Consider the following 19,555-nt stretch of genomic DNA (forward strand, 5'->3'; position numbering starts at 1 on the left):
AATATATTTATATATATTCTTCAAGGGAGAAAAATCTGAATTGTCCAACTCAGCACCCACGAATAGAGACATGACAAATGGATGAATACTATATATATAGTAAAAGGACCCACGTAAAGAACGGAAAAATTAAATGATAAACACAAACAGTGGGAAACCAAATATTCCTCCTGATTCTGTGCCCCATTTAGCAAAAGAAGGACAAAGGGAATGCCAGCTTTAGCCAGACCATGGGACTAGTCCAAACTGGGTTACATCCAAAACAAGATAAAGAATGAACACCCTAAAGATTTTTTTTTAATTTTTAATTTTTTTGCTGCATATCTCGAGTACAACAAAAGCAAAGAATTTAGTTGCAAAGTCTGTGTTCAAGCATCATTCATGTATAGAATGTCTCTCCTTTCTCTATCATTCAATTTCACTCACTTAATTTATGAATTAATTAATATGGGAATATACTGCTATGCCCGAGATTTGATTCGATTCCCAAAGATATGGTATGTTTGGTTGAAAAGCTCCTGAATAGTAGCAGCAAAAGTAGGATGAGATTAGAATGTGGAGACATGTGATTCCACCAATCCCAAATGGGTCATATCTCACATGAAGCAGGTCATCATATGATACTTATAATAGAATGAGAGAATGTATACAAGAATAAAAGAAGGGAAAAAGGGGTGGAATCAATATGAATACAATTATGTGCTTCTAACTTTAGTTTTCTTTATTTGTACCCAGAATATTAAACATCTGAAAAGAAAAGAAAAAAGCCGGTATTAAGTGGGGTTTAATCTGGTGGAATCTGCTGTCGCACAGCATGGAACATTTTTAACAAATATTAGAAAACTAGAGTTGAAAACATGTTGTTCGGATTGGCTATTATTTCTTATGTGAGGTGTTTGTTACATAACATAACATAAATAGAGTTACTATATTTCCGAAATTGAAAATTTTATTGGCATGAACTTGAAAAAAACAAACCACAATACATGAAATAAATAATCATATTACTATATGGCACTAAGTACGTAGCCAGAGGAAATGAATAATTGAGTAAACAAACATATTATTTTCACAGAATTGAAACAATATAATATGTTTAATTCCAAAATCTACGTTAAAACTTAAATGATTGATGTAGGATGTGTGTTCTTTTTAGTTGCATTGAAAGAAGTGGAGACAACTTTGAACTTTGTCACCACTTTGTTTTACTGAGAGTCCGATGATTTTAAATAAAATCACTGACTTATCATTCACTAAATTTGATTATGGAGATTATACATATTAACAACCATTTACTTGCAAGCGCATTAATCAACTTTGAAGGACACTATTTATACTTTTTGATATTATATTAACAGAATTTGTTACATGTTATAATGTAGTACTCTAAACACATGACAAAAAAAATTGTCTAATTTGGAGAATATGCTACATATTACAAAATATAGTTTACAACAAAGAGTTTGGTGTATTTAGTGAATATACTCATATATTATGTTGCATTGTCAACTTTGTTACATACAATCAACCTACTATAGAATTTTTCATCATAAACATTATTTATTTATTTATTTTTACTTAGCATGTCTTAATACCACAAAAAATTAAAGATTTTTAAAGTTTATATATATATATATATATATATATATATACACACACACAAAAATTGCCTTAGGTATATATGTATATGTTTTTTTTGTAATATTGTTTAGTTATTGTAGATTTATAAGTTCAATGAAATTATTCCAACACACTACATATACTGAGAGAATTTAGACTTAATTTTTTTAAAAACCAAATATCATGGGATTCAACGGTGATGTTTTAAGGATCACTTGCAATATCAAATCCAAAATATCACTATTCAAACTTTGGAGTTAGATAGCATGGTATGGAGTCAACAAGAGAAGAAAGCTGAGGCAACACAACCTTCTTTTGATATTTCAAAATCACCCACCTTGCAAGGTTGGTGATTTTGTGAAGTATCAAGTGATATTTTGAAATATCACAAGATAGTTTGGAATATCATCACATGTGAAATATCACCCAAAAACCTTAAATCTAAATCCCCTTAATGGTTTATAATTTCTTGCTTGCACAAACATGGCATGAAAAATTATACAATTAGTGGTCACAATACATTTTAGTACCTAGTAATTGCCCCTTAAGTCTAGTTAGTCCAAGAGACAATCTTTGAATAAATAAATAAATTATGTACATATATATATATAGATATATATATATATCTATTTGAAATAGTGTCTTACAACATAAATATCTATATTTTATTTAGCATTTTAGCTCATGCATATGACATTAGGTTTGTAAAATACCCTTCAGTTTCAGATAATGATATGGTTTATAATTCTGATTACTATGCCCTTGAAGCTTTTGCTAATATTGTTGTCTTATTGTTTAAAATAATTTCCCAACTCTTCTACAGAATAGCATGAAATTTCACAACGAATTAGAAATCCAACATGGGAGATACAATGCTTTCTACACATAAAACATGACTAGAATATGGGGCTTGAGCATGAAAATCTGAAAATCTTTAGTTTTTCGAATTCAAGGGATTATAAGAATTTTCCTAGTGGGTTTTATTTATTTTTAAACCTGTATATTGATTTGTGTGCATGATTAAATTCATTAAAATTCAATATTTTTTTTATTTACATTAAATACATTCATTACCATGATTGACCTTTTTGTGATTGTGTGTATGTATGTATCTATATATATATATATATATATATATATATTATTCTTTTTAAAACTCACATTTTGTTTTTTGGCACAATGAGTAGGAGAAGATGATCTGCAATTGATAACAAATTTTTTGGATTCACAAAATAGACATATTTGAAGGAAGATGATTGTACCTGAGTTTATGGGATTTTCAATGTTCAGCTCTCGACTACTTTAACTGAAATACTTTGTTTATTTTCTGTTTGTGAATTTTATATATAAGTTGAAGTACCAACGTCAAATACATATTTGAACGTTACATCTCTAATCTTCTATTTCATAAGAATACCTTGCTGTGTATGATTGGATTTACCTCCAATAAAAAATAAATAATAAAAAATGGAGGAAAATTTCTGCAAACCCACTCCCACTGAGGTAGCAACCATCCCACATTCAACACATTTTTTAAAACGAACACAGCTGGAAAGTTCAGAGTTTTTTCGACAACATCCAACAGAATAGCCCACCTGAACAATCATGTTTTAAGAATTTCCAGATCTGATTTGACCCTCGAATCATCTTCAAGGAGACAGCAAATTATAGCATGCAATGAGTTGATCCAGCTCGACATCTTAGACAGGAAGCAATCGGTAGATAGTTGTGTAAGACCACCAGTGAAGAAACTAAACTACATAGCCTCACAAAGGTACTGTGATGTGGCACAAGTGCAACTGCTATTTAACAAGTGTATTAACAAACCAATCACCTTCAGGCTTTGATGTGGGTTTCTGGGATCTACGTTATTATTGTGTCAGAGATTATGGACTTGGAGAACTGAGTAATGCAGAGTCTGGAAGGAGTTTAGTGTTTACAAATCAGTGTGCCAAGAGACTTTCAGGGCAGTTTTGCTGACTTGCATCGCACCCCAGCACGTCCATGTACTCCCTCTCGATCCAGAACCTATCGTAGACTTCGCCATCTCTACTTCTTTTGTACTCAAACAAAAGGCTTGAGCTGTTGTACGAGGTTAGCTTCGTGAATCCAAAGTCGAAGTCTTTCACCGTGCTCCACGTCGTGTTGAGGGTGGTGAAAGAGGCCAAGCTCGCTCCGCCACCACCGGTCACGATGTGAATCGTGGCGTTGAATGTGCCGGAGTAGTAATCCTTCTCGGAACTCACACATTGGCTCTGCGGTTAATGATACGGACTCAAAACAATCAGAATTCCGACCGCATCTGAAGATTGCAACGGCAACTAAAGATGAAACTGAGGAGAGACAGCAGTGAGTACCTCGTAGACAGGGCATGTTCGTTCATACTGGTGCACATGGCCGTACATCGCAATATCGACCTTATACTTCTGCCACAGCTTTTGCAACTGATCTCGAGATTCGGGTTCAGCAAATGTGCCTTCAGTAGCGTAGAATGAGCCCGAGGAGTATCCCAACACCCGATGGGCTAGAAAGATTAACCATGGTTGCTTCTGCCGGTTAACCGAGGCTAAGCAGTCCTCTATGAACCTGTACTGTTCCGTCCCCACTCGCCAGTCTTGCTCCGTGTCGGCGATACAAAAGTGGAATTGGCCCCAGTCAGCTGCATACCTGTAAGTGTTCCATAGGGATCCTCCCCTTAAAGTCCTTCCTATGAACCAAATCAAAATTTACTAAACTATTTGATTTATTTTCAACTACAGAAGGTCGATCTCAGAGACAATCAAACCCACCAGAACTTGTCCTTGTTTCTTGTAGGCATGTGGAAGTAAGTTTCAGCAGGAACGCCGCACTCGCCACCGGAGTCGAGGTTCTGGAAGAAAGATCCTGAACCAGGCCAGTCTCGCTCGTGATTCCCACTGAGATGGAACAACAGAATGCACAATGTGAAACTCTGCGTCAGTTCTCACGCAGTGCATCTTCACATGGTGAACAGGTCTAATCAGTGCCGAGAGAGCTCAAACCTGAGGACATATGCTTGTAGGAGGAATTTGTGTACCTTCCGATCATGTATGGAACACGAGAGGTAATGCCTTCAATTTGCTCGGTGAACTGATCCCATTGGGCAATGTAACCGTTCGCATATGTTATATCACCAATATGAAACACGATGTCAATGTCGTCAAGGTCCTTCAGAAGCTGGTCCGTAGTGTTGAGTGCTGCTGGTTGGTAATTGTTGTACTCGTTTGATCCATCTCGCTCAGCCTGGCGCAGAAAAAGATGCAGTCTCTTAAATTTCAGGTGAGGAATTGGTTGCCCAATACATAATGAGCTGACTAAATTACTCCCAAACATGAGGAGACGATTGCCTGCATAAGCCTTCCCAGCATTTTCTGAACGGAGAGTACAAGTAATCATCATACCTTACCCATGTCACCGTAAATGATCACCCTTTGCAACGAGTCTTGACCTGGTGCAGGTGCCGAGGTGAAACTCTTCTCCGGACCCAAAGTGAAATTACCGTCCATGAATTGGTGCCCGACCTTGTAGTAATATCTGTTACAAGCCACACAAGTTACTTGCCATTTTATCCAAATCACCTAGTAAGCGAAGAACTGATTTACCAAGCATAGCTTGCACATTTGTCGACGACTTGAGAGACTTTCACAATAATAACCAGCCGAGTGCTTGTTCCATCTTGGAATAAAAATCCACAATTCCTGAAAAGGTAGGATCAAGAGATGAAGCAAATTTACTTGGTACTTGGCCACAGTGCACTCAGGGATCCTGTGTGGATGAATCCAGGGTCTCGCCATCCCACTGAACTTGCTGGTGGTCCTGGATTCAAATAACATCGCAGATTGACATCACCAATGCTAAGAGTGTCTCATATTTGTTCAGATTCGTGCGCATCATCTGTACTGTGGCACATCAGAATGTTCTGAAGTAGACTACATACCACACATGTCTTTCCTGGTAAACGTCAACGTGATTGCAGCTGACGTGAACTGGTCTTTTTTGTATGCAGGTCCCCAGATAACTACCGGGACGGCATCATTCAAACCATATCCGCTGGTCCATGTCACTGTCATCTGCCAGTAATCAAACACAATTTCACTAACTTTTGGCGGAATAGATTTGCCTCAAAAATCAAGCTGGAGATCCGAATATACCTCATTCCAATTTTTTCCCATCGCCAGACGAGGCCATACAGGAGCTTTCAAGTCTGCGAAGGTGATTGTGTTGGAAACGGCCAGGAGCACCGGCTGCAGGAAACGAAACAGGTGTCATTGCTCGTAAGGTCCAAAAGGAAACTGAAAGTAGTAAAGGTGTCTAAATTGCTACTTGATTTCTGATGATGCCCGTATGATATATAGTTGGTATTAGGGGTGATATTTCCTTAAATCGACAAGTGGTGAAGCACCCTGACTACTTCGTTGGTGAATATGATCACAACAGAATTGAAGTACCAACACCAACTGAACGTTAGGTACCATTCACTCAAAACAGACAAGCGTGCGTGGGGTGTTGAGCTCACATCAGAAAGGTTGCCGGAGAAGAAACCGAATGCGAAATCTGCGCGTTGTTTGATGAGGCGAAACGTTAAGGAACCCTTCCCAGTTTTCACGTAATCTTTGGATCCAGAATTCGCATACTTGAACTGCAAACAAACGAGAACATAGTTATCATTCAGTTGAATCTGCAGTTACTACTCTCTCAAAACCTACTCTTTTGGGCTTAAGTCCAGCCTTCGTGTTTCCATAGGAAACACTTCGAATTGATCTGGAGGACTACAGTTAAGGTTTTTCATAACAACTCAGTTAGTAATTCAGGTGTTGACAAACCTTGATTGGAGATGAGCAGAGATAAGGGGGATTATTGAGATTTGTGGTCCCGTTCTTCAAATCCTTCAGACACTCTTTCGAGCTGCAATCAACGGACACACAACTATTAATCGAGACCTGATTTTTGAACATCGACCTCGCATCTTCCAAACCTTACCGACCAACTGTAGACATAAACTCAAGCCTATCCAGATCACTCGGTTCTTTTTAAGGAGGGGAATTGTAAGGAAAACCTAAATTTTGCGGGCGAGAAGACGCCAATCCAGTCACTTGCATTGGCCCCTTTCGACCTCGTAAAAGACACAAACACATACTCCGCACTTTCCCCCTGCCATGCCACCAAAGCGAAATTAAATAGCGACAATGCAGTGCCTATTTCCGATTCCAGACGCACGAGGATTGACGTGCGAATCGAAACAACAAACAACAAATAGAATTGCAAGGGGATAAAATGAAGGAAGAGTGAGAACCTTGCGGCCAAGAATCTCAGGAGAAGCAGAAATGGACACGGACTCGTCCAGCATCACTCTGGCTGTGTGGAGCGAAACTCTTGACAACGGCTGGTGTTCGTCATACCTCACCTCCACGCTTGCTTCTCCGCCACGGCAGATCGCAAGAACACAAACCAAAACCGTCGCAAAACATGAGAGTTTCCACCAACCCATCTTAGTTAACACACACCTGATCAAGAACAAATCCATAATACAACGGGTAATCCCCCACAAACCAAAACTCAACGTCAGCAGACTGAATTATGGGCTAAACAACAACAACGATTCCACAAACCATGCAACGAAGAGAGGGAGAAAGAGGGCATGACTGTGAAAAGGCTTCAGAAAGGCCAGGGGGGGGGGGAGGAAGAAAGGGTGAACCCACCTCACCTACAGCATCAACTCAGCTGCAGACGACACGAAAACTGAAGCGCAGGCATCAAAAGGGATATGCGTGAAAATTGAGAGACATGAAACACTTCAATGGATGCCAGCTTACAAAGTATACAGTGTGAGTGAGATGGGTATATGTAGTGCGGCGACGTATAAATTAGGAGAAAAGGAAAAGGAGGAACAGACACGAGCTGAAGTGTGGTGCAGTGGAAGTGAGTGAGAGTTGAGGAGAGCACAATCCTACAGCATATGCTGGGCTGCTTGGCTTCATTCTCATCCCCCCCCCCCCACTTTCTCCGAACAACGGTTTCCTGAACAATGCGGCGAATCCTCTCGTAGGTCTCGTGCCACGTGGACTTCCCCGCTGACGTGGACACGCTGACATATGCATCGCAGCTTTTAAAAGTCAGAAAAGTGAGTAAGTGAGTGATTATATATACGGGAATATTTGAATCGACCCAAGTATATCTTAAATCAACCCATTTTTGCGCTCATTGTTTTCCATCATGTCATATACTCCTCACGGATCTGAAGAATGTCATCCTCTTTCACCAATTTCTCAATTTTGTATTTTTGGATTTATTTATTTATTTTTCTTTCAGAATTATGTTATGCATGCCTACTGTGTTCGCAATTTGTGGCTGAATTAATTAATTATTATTTTTTATTTTTTTGTGCCATGATCAAGGAGAGTGAAATTTTAGAGTAGAATCAATGCACAAGGTGGTCAATGTGTGGTACATGATGGTAAGGTCTAAGGTGGGTCAATTTAATATTCTCCTCTATCTATTTATTGATATATATATATATATATATGTGTGTGTGTGTGTGTGTGTAATATTAATGATTGGTTTAATGTTCATGTGGTGTTAAGTTCTAAGAAGCGTAGACATAAATAACACTTGGAAAAAGAAAAAGAAAAAACAATGATTTTGTGTGATCTGGGTTAGCCAACTTTGCTCTTGTGGATGAGTGAAGTGGGTGTTGTCAACATGATTTGTGTGGGAGGACTTTGTGGTCTATCTCCGTAGTTGTTAGCATGGAGGGACATTGAGAGGTGGTCCATGAGGAGACCAAAAATTTGAAAGACAAATATTTTATTGATAATGGGATGGGATCGATTTGAGTTGTTTATTTATTTTTGTTGTTTGTGTATTGATTTTGATGATTATATCAGTGTACACAATTACTAAACCACATTTATAAATGAATAAAATAATGATAATGATATACTATGATATCCCTTGATAAAAAATATAGAAAATATAAAGTTTTTTAGCTTAAGATCCATTATTATCAACGTTTTGTTAGATTTAATCAAACAATGCACAATTTACGTCATCTATAAAATAATTACCGTGTTTTTTTTTTTTTTGCATCGTAATTTTAGAAAAGTACTACAATATATATTTAAACAAAGATTATTTGAACTCAAATGGGTTCATTAATTACTTTATGAATTATATCTAATGTGATTTAATATCATTAAATTCCAATTATATATATATATATATATAATCAGTATGCTACAAATGACTCAATTTGAATAATAAAAACCTTACTGTATTATTTAGCTCACAATACATTATCTGAAAGAAACTGAACAAAAAGGAATAAATAAATTGTGAATCAAGCAGAAACAAATTTTGATTTGTAAAAATACAAACAAGCATACAAGACTAGTTGATATTACAACTAAAAAGTAAATTCACAAAATTCAAAAACCTTTTTACCAAGAGCCAAAACAATTATCACTGAAAATCACTATAAGTGAAACCAAAATGACACTGATCTTTTCTTTTCATTAGGTTTATTGTAAAAAAAAGTTCTCTTTTATTAAGTAACATACAAAAGTTTAAGCATATCAAAATCAAGCTATGTTTGTACTGTCACATACAAGTGAAATGATCGAATATAATATTGTTGTTTCACCTTTAAATATCACTTTCGAAAAGTAATCATCACTTTGAAATGTGAAGAGAAGGGCCTTTAAAATCCAACTTTATTTTATTTTTTATTTAAAAATCAAAGTAAAAAAGAAAATGTTCTTATAATAATTCTTGAAGAAAAAAAGCTACAATTGCAAATTACAAGATATTTAGACGAGAGATGTGGAATTATGAAAAGTAGATAGAGCCAAAGGTTTAAACTTACAAACTACAGAAAAGTCTCTTGAAGGAAGGCATTACCTTGAATCATTATAAAACCTTATAATGAACCACATTACCAAAAAATAAAAAATAAAAATAAAATAAATTATATATATTTTTGGTTAGAGACTATAAACTTGGGTTGGATAATAAATTTATCAAGGAATAAAACAACATCCCACCCCTTAAGATATGTGTAATTTATTCAGAGACCAAGCCATAAAATAGTATTTTATGATATATGGAATTTCTCATTAGTCAAAATAGGAGTTTCAACCCCTTCTGCTTAACAAAAATAAATAAAATAAGATAAGATAAAATAAAATAAAATAAAATAGAAATGGTTGCCTAACAGCCACCTTGTGCAATGAATGCCAATCTTTCGGTTATAGGGGCTTCTTTCGGTCTAAGGGTCAGCTACAACATCAACTTAAAACCGATGTAATGCCGTGACCCCGCAGCTTGTTTGCCTTCATACCATCAACCTTTTACTTTTAGGTCAAACTCCAGGACGGCCCGTCAGTGTAACTTGGAGCGCTGATGTACTGAGAGACTTTCCATGAGCTCCAATTCGCAGAGCCTGCACTTCTGGCGTAATTTTTACACGCTGCAAGATTTCGTTCGACCAATCCTTGTAAATTCTCTAACGAACTAAGTTGGGTTTCTCGTGAACGACCTGTTTGCTGCAGCTTTGGAGAGATTGCAACATGTGTAGAGCCATATCCCGGAATTAAGCTGGCGATGAAGGCCGCTTTTGAGCTGACCTTGAGCTGTGGAGGGAACTCGTATTATGAGTGAGCAGTGGTAACGATTGCGTGTGTGACGGTGAGATTTTTAGTGGTTTGGTGTTTGTTTAGCTTTTGAGTGAAGGTTTTGAATTGCGGGAGTTGGATTTGTTTGCTAGTAGATTGTGATAAGCGTTGCTGGATGTTGTTGTCTGCAGGGTTTTTCGGGGGTTTTTGACGGAATTAGGGATGTTGTGTGCGAGTTAGAGCAATGGGAGGTGAGGGGACGACCATAGCGGCCGGTCGGCGATGAATCTAATAGATTAGGGTTTTGGGTAGTGTAGAGGAGGTAGGGATTCAATATGGCGCACGGAGGTTATGGGAAGAAAAAGATGGGGAGAGCGGCTCTGGGCAGAGGAGGTGGTGGTGGGGCAGGACGTGGTCGAGGCTTTGGAAAAGTTTCGGGCGGCGTTCGGAAAGAAAACGAGAAGAAGAAGTCGAAGCTTGTGTCGACGAAGAACCAGATCCGTTCAATAGAACGTCTTCTGAAAAAGGTGCGATGATTTTGAATTACCGTTTTGCATGGTGTAGGGTTTAAGGTGCACTGATGGTACTGATAATCTACATTGCCTGAGTTCATAATTGAAGCTGAAGTGACGTTTAGTGACATTCGTCCAGCCTATTTTCTGAAACTGATTGTCATAATTCTTGTAGGGGAATTTTCATTGTCATGTGCACTGTGACGTCTAGACTGCTACAGTTCGATATTTGAAATCCTTGATATTTACAGACCCGCCTTGTCTGTTTAAGCCCCACACAGTGCGTTTTGCAGGAATTACCTCCTGCGGTTAAAGAAGCGCAGCTGAAGCGACTAGAAGAGCTCAAACTTCAGTCGAATGCACATGCAACGGCTGAGCTCGAACGCAAGATGGCTCTCCGCTATCGAAGGGTGAAGTTTTTTGGTAACTCCACATTGCGATGCCTGCCAGAATAGTTTACCGAACAGTTGAAGCATGACATAGATTACCAATTGTAGCCCTGATGCAACACGTTGCGATGCCAGGGTCTCTGAAAAGCAGCTGTATTGCTTTTGGCTTGTATTAGAAATTGGAATGGTTTCAAGTCAGGACCGTCTGGTACTCATGAAAATTACATTTCTGATCAGAGAGAAGAAAGATTGAGCGAAGAATCAGACGGTTTGAGAAGCAACAAAGGGCATTGTTGGACAATCCTTCGGAAGACAATGAAACACAGTTGACGACTCTTGCTGATCAGCTCCATCAGCTCAAAGAAGATCTTGAGTATATACGAGTACGTGCCTTACCTTCATCTTTTTCTGTTCCTCAAAACAATCTACTCTCATATCCTCAGTTAGCCCAAAACTTTTACAGTGTCTTGCGATGGCCATCTGTTAATTTGGCACCAATCCTTTTGTCATGGTCATTCAACGTCATGCGCATTGTAAGATGTTCACGGCGTGTGGTTTTCTTCCGAAGCTTCGTAGATGTTAACTTCATGGGTCGGTTTTGTGGATTTTCAGTTTTTTCCAAAAACCGAGAAGTACATATCTCTATACATGGGCATGGATGATCCGGACGTCAAAGCGAAGCGTAACGAGCTTCGTGAAAGGATAAAAGCCAATCTGCTTGCTGCAGCAGCTGCTGGACATGAACTGGAAGGTTAGATGAGCTGCACGTCCCTACACTTTGACCTATGAACAGTCATCTGAGTTTTAGTAATGTAATGTAGTTGCTTCAAACCTGTACCTATAGCTGAAGATATGGAGACATCAGACGGGAAGTTAACAAGTGACCACAAGTGGGCGGAAAGGTATTATGTTTTAATATGTGCCGGTAACTCACGAATTGATTGGGACCTGATTATTTACCTGCAGAAACAGGCAGTGAGGATGACGTTGGAGACATGAGTGAAGACGATTTTTTCATGGCAGGTTCATCCAGTGACGATGCTGATGCGGATGATGAATGGACAGATAAGAGTCCCAGGTACGATTCCTCTGTTTCAGCTTTGTTCTGTGGCCTTCGAATGAGCTGATCATACCGAATGTTTCAAAAAACCTGAGTCCTTCAAGTATTGTGTAGACATTGTTCACACAAATCAGATTGCAGTTAGGTACAGTTAGCATTGAGCAACCTACCTTCTCTGATTCTGACCTTGAGGTTTGGTCGAGCAACTTGGTTTGCTTCACGTGTATTGAAATACTAAGATAGCCCGCTGCATGCACAGGGCCCGTGAAGAGAAAGATGATACGTTGAAAGCATTGGCTCTAAGTGCTCCTCAACTGCCTTTAGCCCCGCTGCCAGCGATTGCGGAGTCAGTTTCACATAAAATGCCTGACAGGGCTTTTAAACCAAATAAACAGGCTGTGAAGGACCAGGTTATTTATTTATTTATTTATTTATTTATTTCAAATTCCTGGATTTCCTCAGCTTTGAGCTGTCCATGTGAAAAGTATGTTTCTCTCATCTGTGAAGTTAGTAATCTGGAAAGTGTACCTCTTGTCGGCTGCATAGTGTTTAACTTCAATAGTGGAAATATGTTATGTTCATTTTAAATGTTGTATTTCTGCAGAAACAGAAATTTGCGAAGACGCTGATGCCACCTCCACCTATGTACTCTAAATTTTCATCTTCAAAGAGCACATACAATGCTGACAAGAACAACAAATACAACCGGCCATCCAGTTCTTCGGGGGCAGGCAACAGCACTTACAATGCCGGTAAGAAGAAACAAAATATCCAGCCCCCTGCTTTGTCAGAAAAAGCTTTGTCAGAAACAGCTAGCAAGATATACCATATGGGCATGAAGAAGAAGAACCCTCGTACGCCCGCTTTGCCAGCCACAGCCAAGAAGGCACGGCATCAGACCAATTCCAGTGCTACTGATGACCATGGCAATGCTCGGGCTGGGCCTTCAAGAAGTGGCCCTTCAAGCAGCACAACAAGCTATGAGATGGCCAAGAGCTCGGTGTCTGATGGTCCCGTAGAGCCACACAAACCGAAGAGGAAGAGGAGACCGAAGAAGAAGTAGCTGTGTCCTCTCTTCTGACTAAGCCAATGTGCTGGATAGTTAGAGCTGTCGATGTGCCCATCACAGGGTTTAATTGCTTGGTCAAGCTTTACGAAGTGAAATTACCCCTTCGGTTACTAATCATACCGAACGTCTTTATGTTATTGGGTATACCCAAGTAGAGCTTATGTGGGAATGACATGGTTTACTCCAGTATTTGCCCCACCAACGTGTAGGATACCATCGTACTTGAAATCAAATGCAGTATTTTGAGATCCCTTCTAGCAAACCAGTCTATGCGACACTGTCAATCCAAGATTATCTACGTTGCCCACTTTTGTGGGTAAATTACCACTACCTGTAGTAGAAATGCACGAAGATTAGGGCATCTGAAGGATAACAAACTTATTCCTTCTGTTGCCTTGAGGCCTTGAATCCTCACGATGACGTAACGCCAGCCTTAGGTTGGATGACTTTGAGAATGATTCTTTGTAACAATTTGTATTTATTGATACCATCACCCACTTCTCTAGGTCCACTGGAATTGAAAATAAATAACTCATGGGACATATGCTGGAATCATAGTTCTTGAACGTAGGCTGTACCATCATCAGTAATTTTAAGTCAAAATGAAATTGAAGTGTCTGTTAAGCTAGTCTCTTGACCATTTTCAAATTCATTGCGGTTATCCATCTCAGCTTGTTTCTCAAGTATACAAACAAATCTTAGAAACGTTAATGCGTAGGTCCCTGAATTGACTAACTGCAGCAAAGTGGAGGGATACTATTTCAAAGGAGATGACTCTGCAGGCATCCCTTGAACCCGACATTACTCCCAGTTCTACCTTGTTAATTTTTATGTTTTGAATCTTCATCTTGTGGCTGATAAATCCTGGAAGCGAGTTTACTGATTAGAATGCATAGAGGCAGATGAGTGAATCTAGTGCAATCGTGTTAGCCTCCAGCCAAAAGATGAATGTATATAAACATAGACAAGATGTGAATTTCTTCAGGGTTGTTACAGTCCTGGTTGCGTAGTCCAATTATTGTGGTACATGCCGATCACGCTGCTGCTCAAATAACAATCCAGGGTGGATACTCTCATTAGTATTCTATATCGTGTCGAATTGTTTACTTTCCACAGAAGAATCAGCCTGCAGCCTCTCCGGGTTGAAATTTGGATCAGTTTGGCGGCGCATCCGTTTAGCTAATTTGAGGTCATTCTTTTGAGTTTAACCACATCTTGAGCTATCAATCATATTTTACTTCTGGAATTCTAGCAAGTGAAGAACTTTGCACATTATTTGCACATTATTAGCACATTAGTTTTTGAGCTGCCCCAGAAAGCTTGATGGTTAATTACATATCTTTTGGGGCTACCAGGGTCCCGTCCTTGAGTCGGGATTAGAGCGAAGAAAACGTATGGAATTCTCTGCTTTCACTATATATTCCGAAGAGAAGAGACCCCCCTTTACCTAAACTAACATATTACTGCTCGTCACCTAGATTCAAGAGTGAATCCATGCTCTCTCCCGAGTCGAGGATTCGAAAGGACATGTCTGCAGAGAGCACAGTCGACGACGAGGAGACGCGCATTATCTGTGAGAAGCTAGCGAAGAAGCCGCGGTTCGATATAGAGAAGAAACCGAACAAATGCAAATTTAGCCATGGGAATAACGACTCAGTAACATGCTCTTTATTCAATACAAGCTTGACAAGAAGCTGAATAAACTCGAAAACCATCTGGGGACAACTTGCATAGCATGGAATAGCTCATGAATGGTCCACTTGCTGCAGATCCAGAGAGTGCAAGCAAATTGAGAACATTCATGCAAATATATGTCAATTTTAAATTTCATATATATATATGAAGGGTGTTCGTAACTTCAAAGTAGAGCCTGCACCGGGATGTGTGAAGAGTGCTTGGGACTAGGTAAATGTGAGTTAGCTAGAAGGGGGCGGAATTGGAGATATAAGAACGACAGCTTGATGCTACTGCGAAATTGTTAGAACATTCATCCTACTCGCCATCTGCTTAGACGAATATCGTAGAATAAACTGAGATCCGTAAATCATGGCGAGTCACTCGGTGCTTAGCTTGATAGGATTTGTATTTATACCTGCAAGTGCTATAGTCGCAGGTGTGTAAGTGTAGACCCTTTTTTTTATTCTCATTGTTGTTTATATTATTATCATTGTTATTTCCTCATGTTATCAGAGTGAGATATCTTTTGTGCGTTTATTTCTTTCAGTCGTCTTGTTCCCAGTAGATCAAGGTTTCAAAATCTTCTTAAATTTCCTTGGAATTGATGTTTCGGTTTTCGAACAAGCAATACAATGCCCCGTGCTTGTTGTCCTCCCCTAACTTATTATCTACGACTCAGTAACTCCAGATTTTTCTCGATACTGTGCAACTACCGTTTACTTGGTCCAGCATAGATTTACAAAACAAGATGAATGACCTCGAAAGCATCTGCTCCAAGGAGACCATGCTGACGGGACCAAAAAATTACAAATACTGGTCCATTATTCTTCAAAGCATCTTCAAAAATGAAGATTTTTGGGATCTCATTGAACCACTACCATCAATCTCATCTTTGAACATCGCCGTTGACACACAAGGAAAAACTGAATACCCTTCTGACGATGGAAGAACCAAAACTGAAGCGATATTGCAGATCCTCAAGAGGCGTGGAAAGCACTTAACACGATGTTTCATACCAACACTATATCGGACATTATGGTCATCCTAAATAGATGGGAGCACCTCCGCATGACTAAACAATAGGATGTCTTGATTTTCATGCAACACGTGAACGACATACTTCGCAACCTGAAGGCAATAAATAAGGTACAATCCAACGAGGTCATTGTCCACAAAATCCTCAATCGCCTACCTCGCAGATTTGAAAAACTTGTGTTATAGATCCAATCAGAAAAAAACATACCAACTCTCCAGGAGCTATGGAATTTCATGCACATGGAGGAAACTAATGCGGTACTTAAGCGACCTCATGAGGCCTCGGATGAAGCACTCATGATGCGCATCAGAAACGTATACAACAGAAGATTCAATCGACGATCTGTACCGCATCAATCCTCTGGACCTCACTGGAATTGACCACCAAATACACACCATCGACAATATCTGGCATCTATCATCTGCCACCGATGTAGGAAACTGGGGCACACCTCTCGGTTTTGCAGGGCTTCCACACTGTTATTTCATTACCCAACTTACACACACATCAACACCAACCTAGGAGGCAATCTCAATACTTTAAGGCACCACAACGATAATGTGCCAAATCTAGGAGTGAACATCACAAAAGAAAATCCCGGTGAACACCACTCATCAAATCTGTCCAGCAACGATGTCATACTAGATGCACTAATTGAATACTAATCTTAAGCTAAATAGTATGAACAACATCCACACAAACTAATCAAAGTTATGGCACAAAAGACCAGATTACATAAACTTTAGAAGCTTAGCAATGATGAATTCACAAGATTTAGTGATAGGAATTCCATAGTAAAGAATTAGAATTGCTCTATTTAATATCAAGACAAACAAACTAGAAATAAAATATGCAAAATATCTTTCACTCAAACCAACAAACTATTAGTTCTTATATATACTAATGTTTGTGATCCACTTTCTATAGAATCACTAGAACTTTTCAAATAATTTATCCTATTTATAGATGACTTTAGTAGATATTTGTGGATATACTTCATGGCTACAAAAGACTAATACTTGGAAAAATTTCAGCAGTTCTATATAATAGTTGACAAACAAATTGGATACCAAATTCTTTATATAAGATTTGATTGATGTGGAGAGTATTTATCAACTAAGTTCTCTATGTATGTCCAACATCTTGAGATTCTTCAAGAGCTCACAATAGCCTACACACCTCATAAGAACAATATTTTTGACAAAAAAATCATACTATCATGAATAGAACATAGATAATGCTAATAGGTGGTAATGTGCCTATCTTCTTCTAGACGGAGACAACTCATACTATTGTTCACTTTGTCAATTGTAATCCAACTAAGTCAAATCAACATCACACATTATATGAATTCATCACCAGTAGGAAGCTTGACATCAACAACTTTAAGGTATTTGATTATATCTATTATATATGATAAGACAATACTTAATGATAAAAAAATAGAACCTTGATTAATTCTTAATATCTACCTCAACCTAAATGACAATTCAAAAGCCTATCATATCCATTTGCCATCTTATAAAAAAATTCAAATCACTCAAGATGTTATATTTGACAAGACTAAGTTTCTCATCAACCACAATATCAATACAAAGTCCACCATAGATTCACTTGAAGTGCATCCAAAATAAGATTTTGATCTTAAAGACATCTTTGATGATGATCATATATAGATTAATCCTTCTACAAACATCAACATTATTACAAATTTAGCACCAAATAATCACCCTACTTGATAACTAAAATCTGCCAACGTACTAAGTATACAATTATCATGTGTTGCTATACCAATACTAGCCACAACATCAATTGATCAATCAACTCATTCTCAACTAATATAAAATACTTCATAGCATGCACAATTCAACATTACAACAACAAAGCAACTACATCTACCTATTTTGCATCCAACTGAGTAACCTAATGCATCTTTTATTTAACCACAGACATATAACTTGAATTATTAAGAGACATTTGTTCCAATAATTAAGTAGAGAATTATATGGATGTTGTTAGCTATAAAAAATATATATATATATATATATATATATATATTTATTCTAATAATTATCTATATGATTAATTAGGGATAAACAAAAGTAAATTAATTTTATAATATCTTTTTAAAAAACTTTCTAAAAGTTTTATAGATACAACTTTGACTTCACACGTGTTTGTAGGCTAGAACTTGGTCAATAAATTAACCACATATTATACATGTTGATAGCTTGTAAAACAAGTTAATTATATGGTACACATATAAAAAACTTACCTTGTAAGTTAAGATATATATATATATATATATATATATATATCTTGCAATTTTGATACATATCAGAGATCCTATAGAATGTTGCTATGTACCTCTTAATTACATAGTATATATGGAGGGAAGACTGAAGCCTTCTTTATTCTTAAAAATGCCTTTCTTATTCTTACTTTAGTTTTAAGAGTCTACACTTTTCTTGTCTTTAGCAATAGCCATTCTAGTTTTAATACTATATTACTTTTGGAGTGAATATCTATTCTTCTTAAGTTATACAAGAATATTTTAAGACTCTTCTTATTTTTATTCATGTCTTGGATACTAATACTTTCAATACAATAAAAATGTCAGCTCTACTACATAGACATGAAGACTGATTTTTTTTAAAAAAATAGAAAACTCAAGAAAGAAGTCTATATTATATACCTTCAAGATTTTATAAATCTCAGATAAGATTATTTAGTATGTTGCCTTCATAAGGCTTTCTGTGGATTATGCTAAGCACTTAAAACTTGATATGATAAGATTGACTAATTTCTATATAACTAAGGATTCACAAAAAAAAAGAAATTATAATCTTTTTGTCATACATCATGAAAAAAAAATCCTCTTAGTTTTCTATGTGGATGAACTTTTCTTCACAAGAAAGTACATCAAATGAATTAGCTAGTTCAAACTACAACTTGAATCAAAGTTTGAAATGTGAGAATTGGAAAGACTGATCTTACACTCTACTTCAAGGTTGAAATCATCATAGTTCTATAAGGGCTTTTTATGATACAAAGAAGCTATGCTCTCTAAATAATTTGGTACTTTGGTCTTGAAGGTTGCCAACATACCTCTACTTTCATGGTAAAATACTTCAAATTTACTTTCAATATGGATGAAGATATAATAGATCCTATCTACTATAGTTCCATAATAGGCAAATTCCTATAGCTTATCTACTCTCGACCAAATTTATTATACTTTGTTGACATTTTTAGTTGCTTCATGATAAAATGTCGAACTTCACAGCTTACAAATACAAAATAGATATTAAGATATATTTCAAGTATTATAAATTTATGGTAATTTTTATTCTATATATTCAATTTAAAAAATTTAGAATATGTTAATACGGATTGGATAGGAGATCTAAGTAATAGTAAGTCAATCATTGGTTTTGTATTCATGCTAGGAGCAAACCTTGTCACATGGCTCTCAAAAAATAAATTATAATGGTCCTTATCTCTTCCAAAGCCATGTACTTGGCTTTATCAACAACAACCAAAGAATTAGCTTGGCTAGACAAAC

At 37.4% G+C, this 19,555-nt stretch overlaps 2 protein-coding genes across 8 annotated transcripts; one reads left to right on the plus strand and one right to left on the minus strand.

Annotated features, from left to right (window-relative positions):
• Nucleotides 1–3,228: 3,228 nt before the first annotated feature.
• On the minus strand, nt 3,229–7,576 carry LOC112272836 (nucleotide pyrophosphatase/phosphodiesterase). Of its 3 annotated transcripts, none has more exons than XM_024501001.3 (13): nt 7,343–7,576; nt 6,932–7,142; nt 6,695–6,789; nt 6,462–6,543; nt 6,155–6,277; nt 5,790–5,882; nt 5,576–5,708; nt 5,373–5,454; nt 5,040–5,172; nt 4,676–4,881; nt 4,410–4,535; nt 3,978–4,287; nt 3,229–3,875 (listed from the first exon to the last, which is right to left on the minus strand). In XM_024501001.3, the coding sequence occupies exons 2-13, from the start codon at nt 7,124–7,126 to the stop codon at nt 3,564–3,566; spliced, it is 1,890 nt and encodes a 629-aa protein (XP_024356769.1). In that variant the 5' UTR covers nt 7,127–7,142; nt 7,343–7,576; the 3' UTR covers nt 3,229–3,563. The 3 variants fall into 3 exon arrangements, with proteins under 3 accessions (XP_024356769.1, XP_024356761.1, XP_024356751.1); XM_024500993.3 differs by having other exon boundaries at nt 7,338–7,476; XM_024500983.3 differs by lacking the exon at nt 7,343–7,576 and having other exon boundaries at nt 6,932–7,294.
• Nucleotides 7,577–10,008: 2,432 nt separating this feature from the next.
• On the plus strand, nt 10,009–13,525 carry LOC112293559 (uncharacterized). 5 transcript variants are annotated; one of them, XM_024543161.3, is made up of 8 exons: nt 10,009–10,320; nt 10,439–10,774; nt 11,053–11,182; nt 11,386–11,531; nt 11,761–11,899; nt 12,115–12,226; nt 12,468–12,618; nt 12,813–13,525. In XM_024543161.3, the coding sequence occupies exons 2-8, from the start codon at nt 10,583–10,585 to the stop codon at nt 13,269–13,271; spliced, it is 1,329 nt and encodes a 442-aa protein (XP_024398929.1). In that variant the 5' UTR covers nt 10,009–10,320; nt 10,439–10,582; the 3' UTR covers nt 13,272–13,525. The 5 variants fall into 5 exon arrangements, with proteins under 5 accessions (XP_024398929.1, XP_090104547.1, XP_024398890.1 ...); XM_090248421.1 differs by having other exon boundaries at nt 10,010–10,129; XM_024543122.3 differs by having other exon boundaries at nt 10,050–10,320; nt 11,041–11,182.
• The last annotated feature ends 6,030 nt before the right edge of the window (nt 13,526–19,555 follow it).

Source organism: Physcomitrium patens, chromosome 2 (genome assembly GCF_059467195.1).
Source record: "Physcomitrium patens ecotype Gransden chromosome 2, ASM5946719v1, whole genome shotgun sequence".
NCBI classification, from domain to species: domain Eukaryota; kingdom Viridiplantae; phylum Streptophyta; class Bryopsida; order Funariales; family Funariaceae; genus Physcomitrium; species Physcomitrium patens.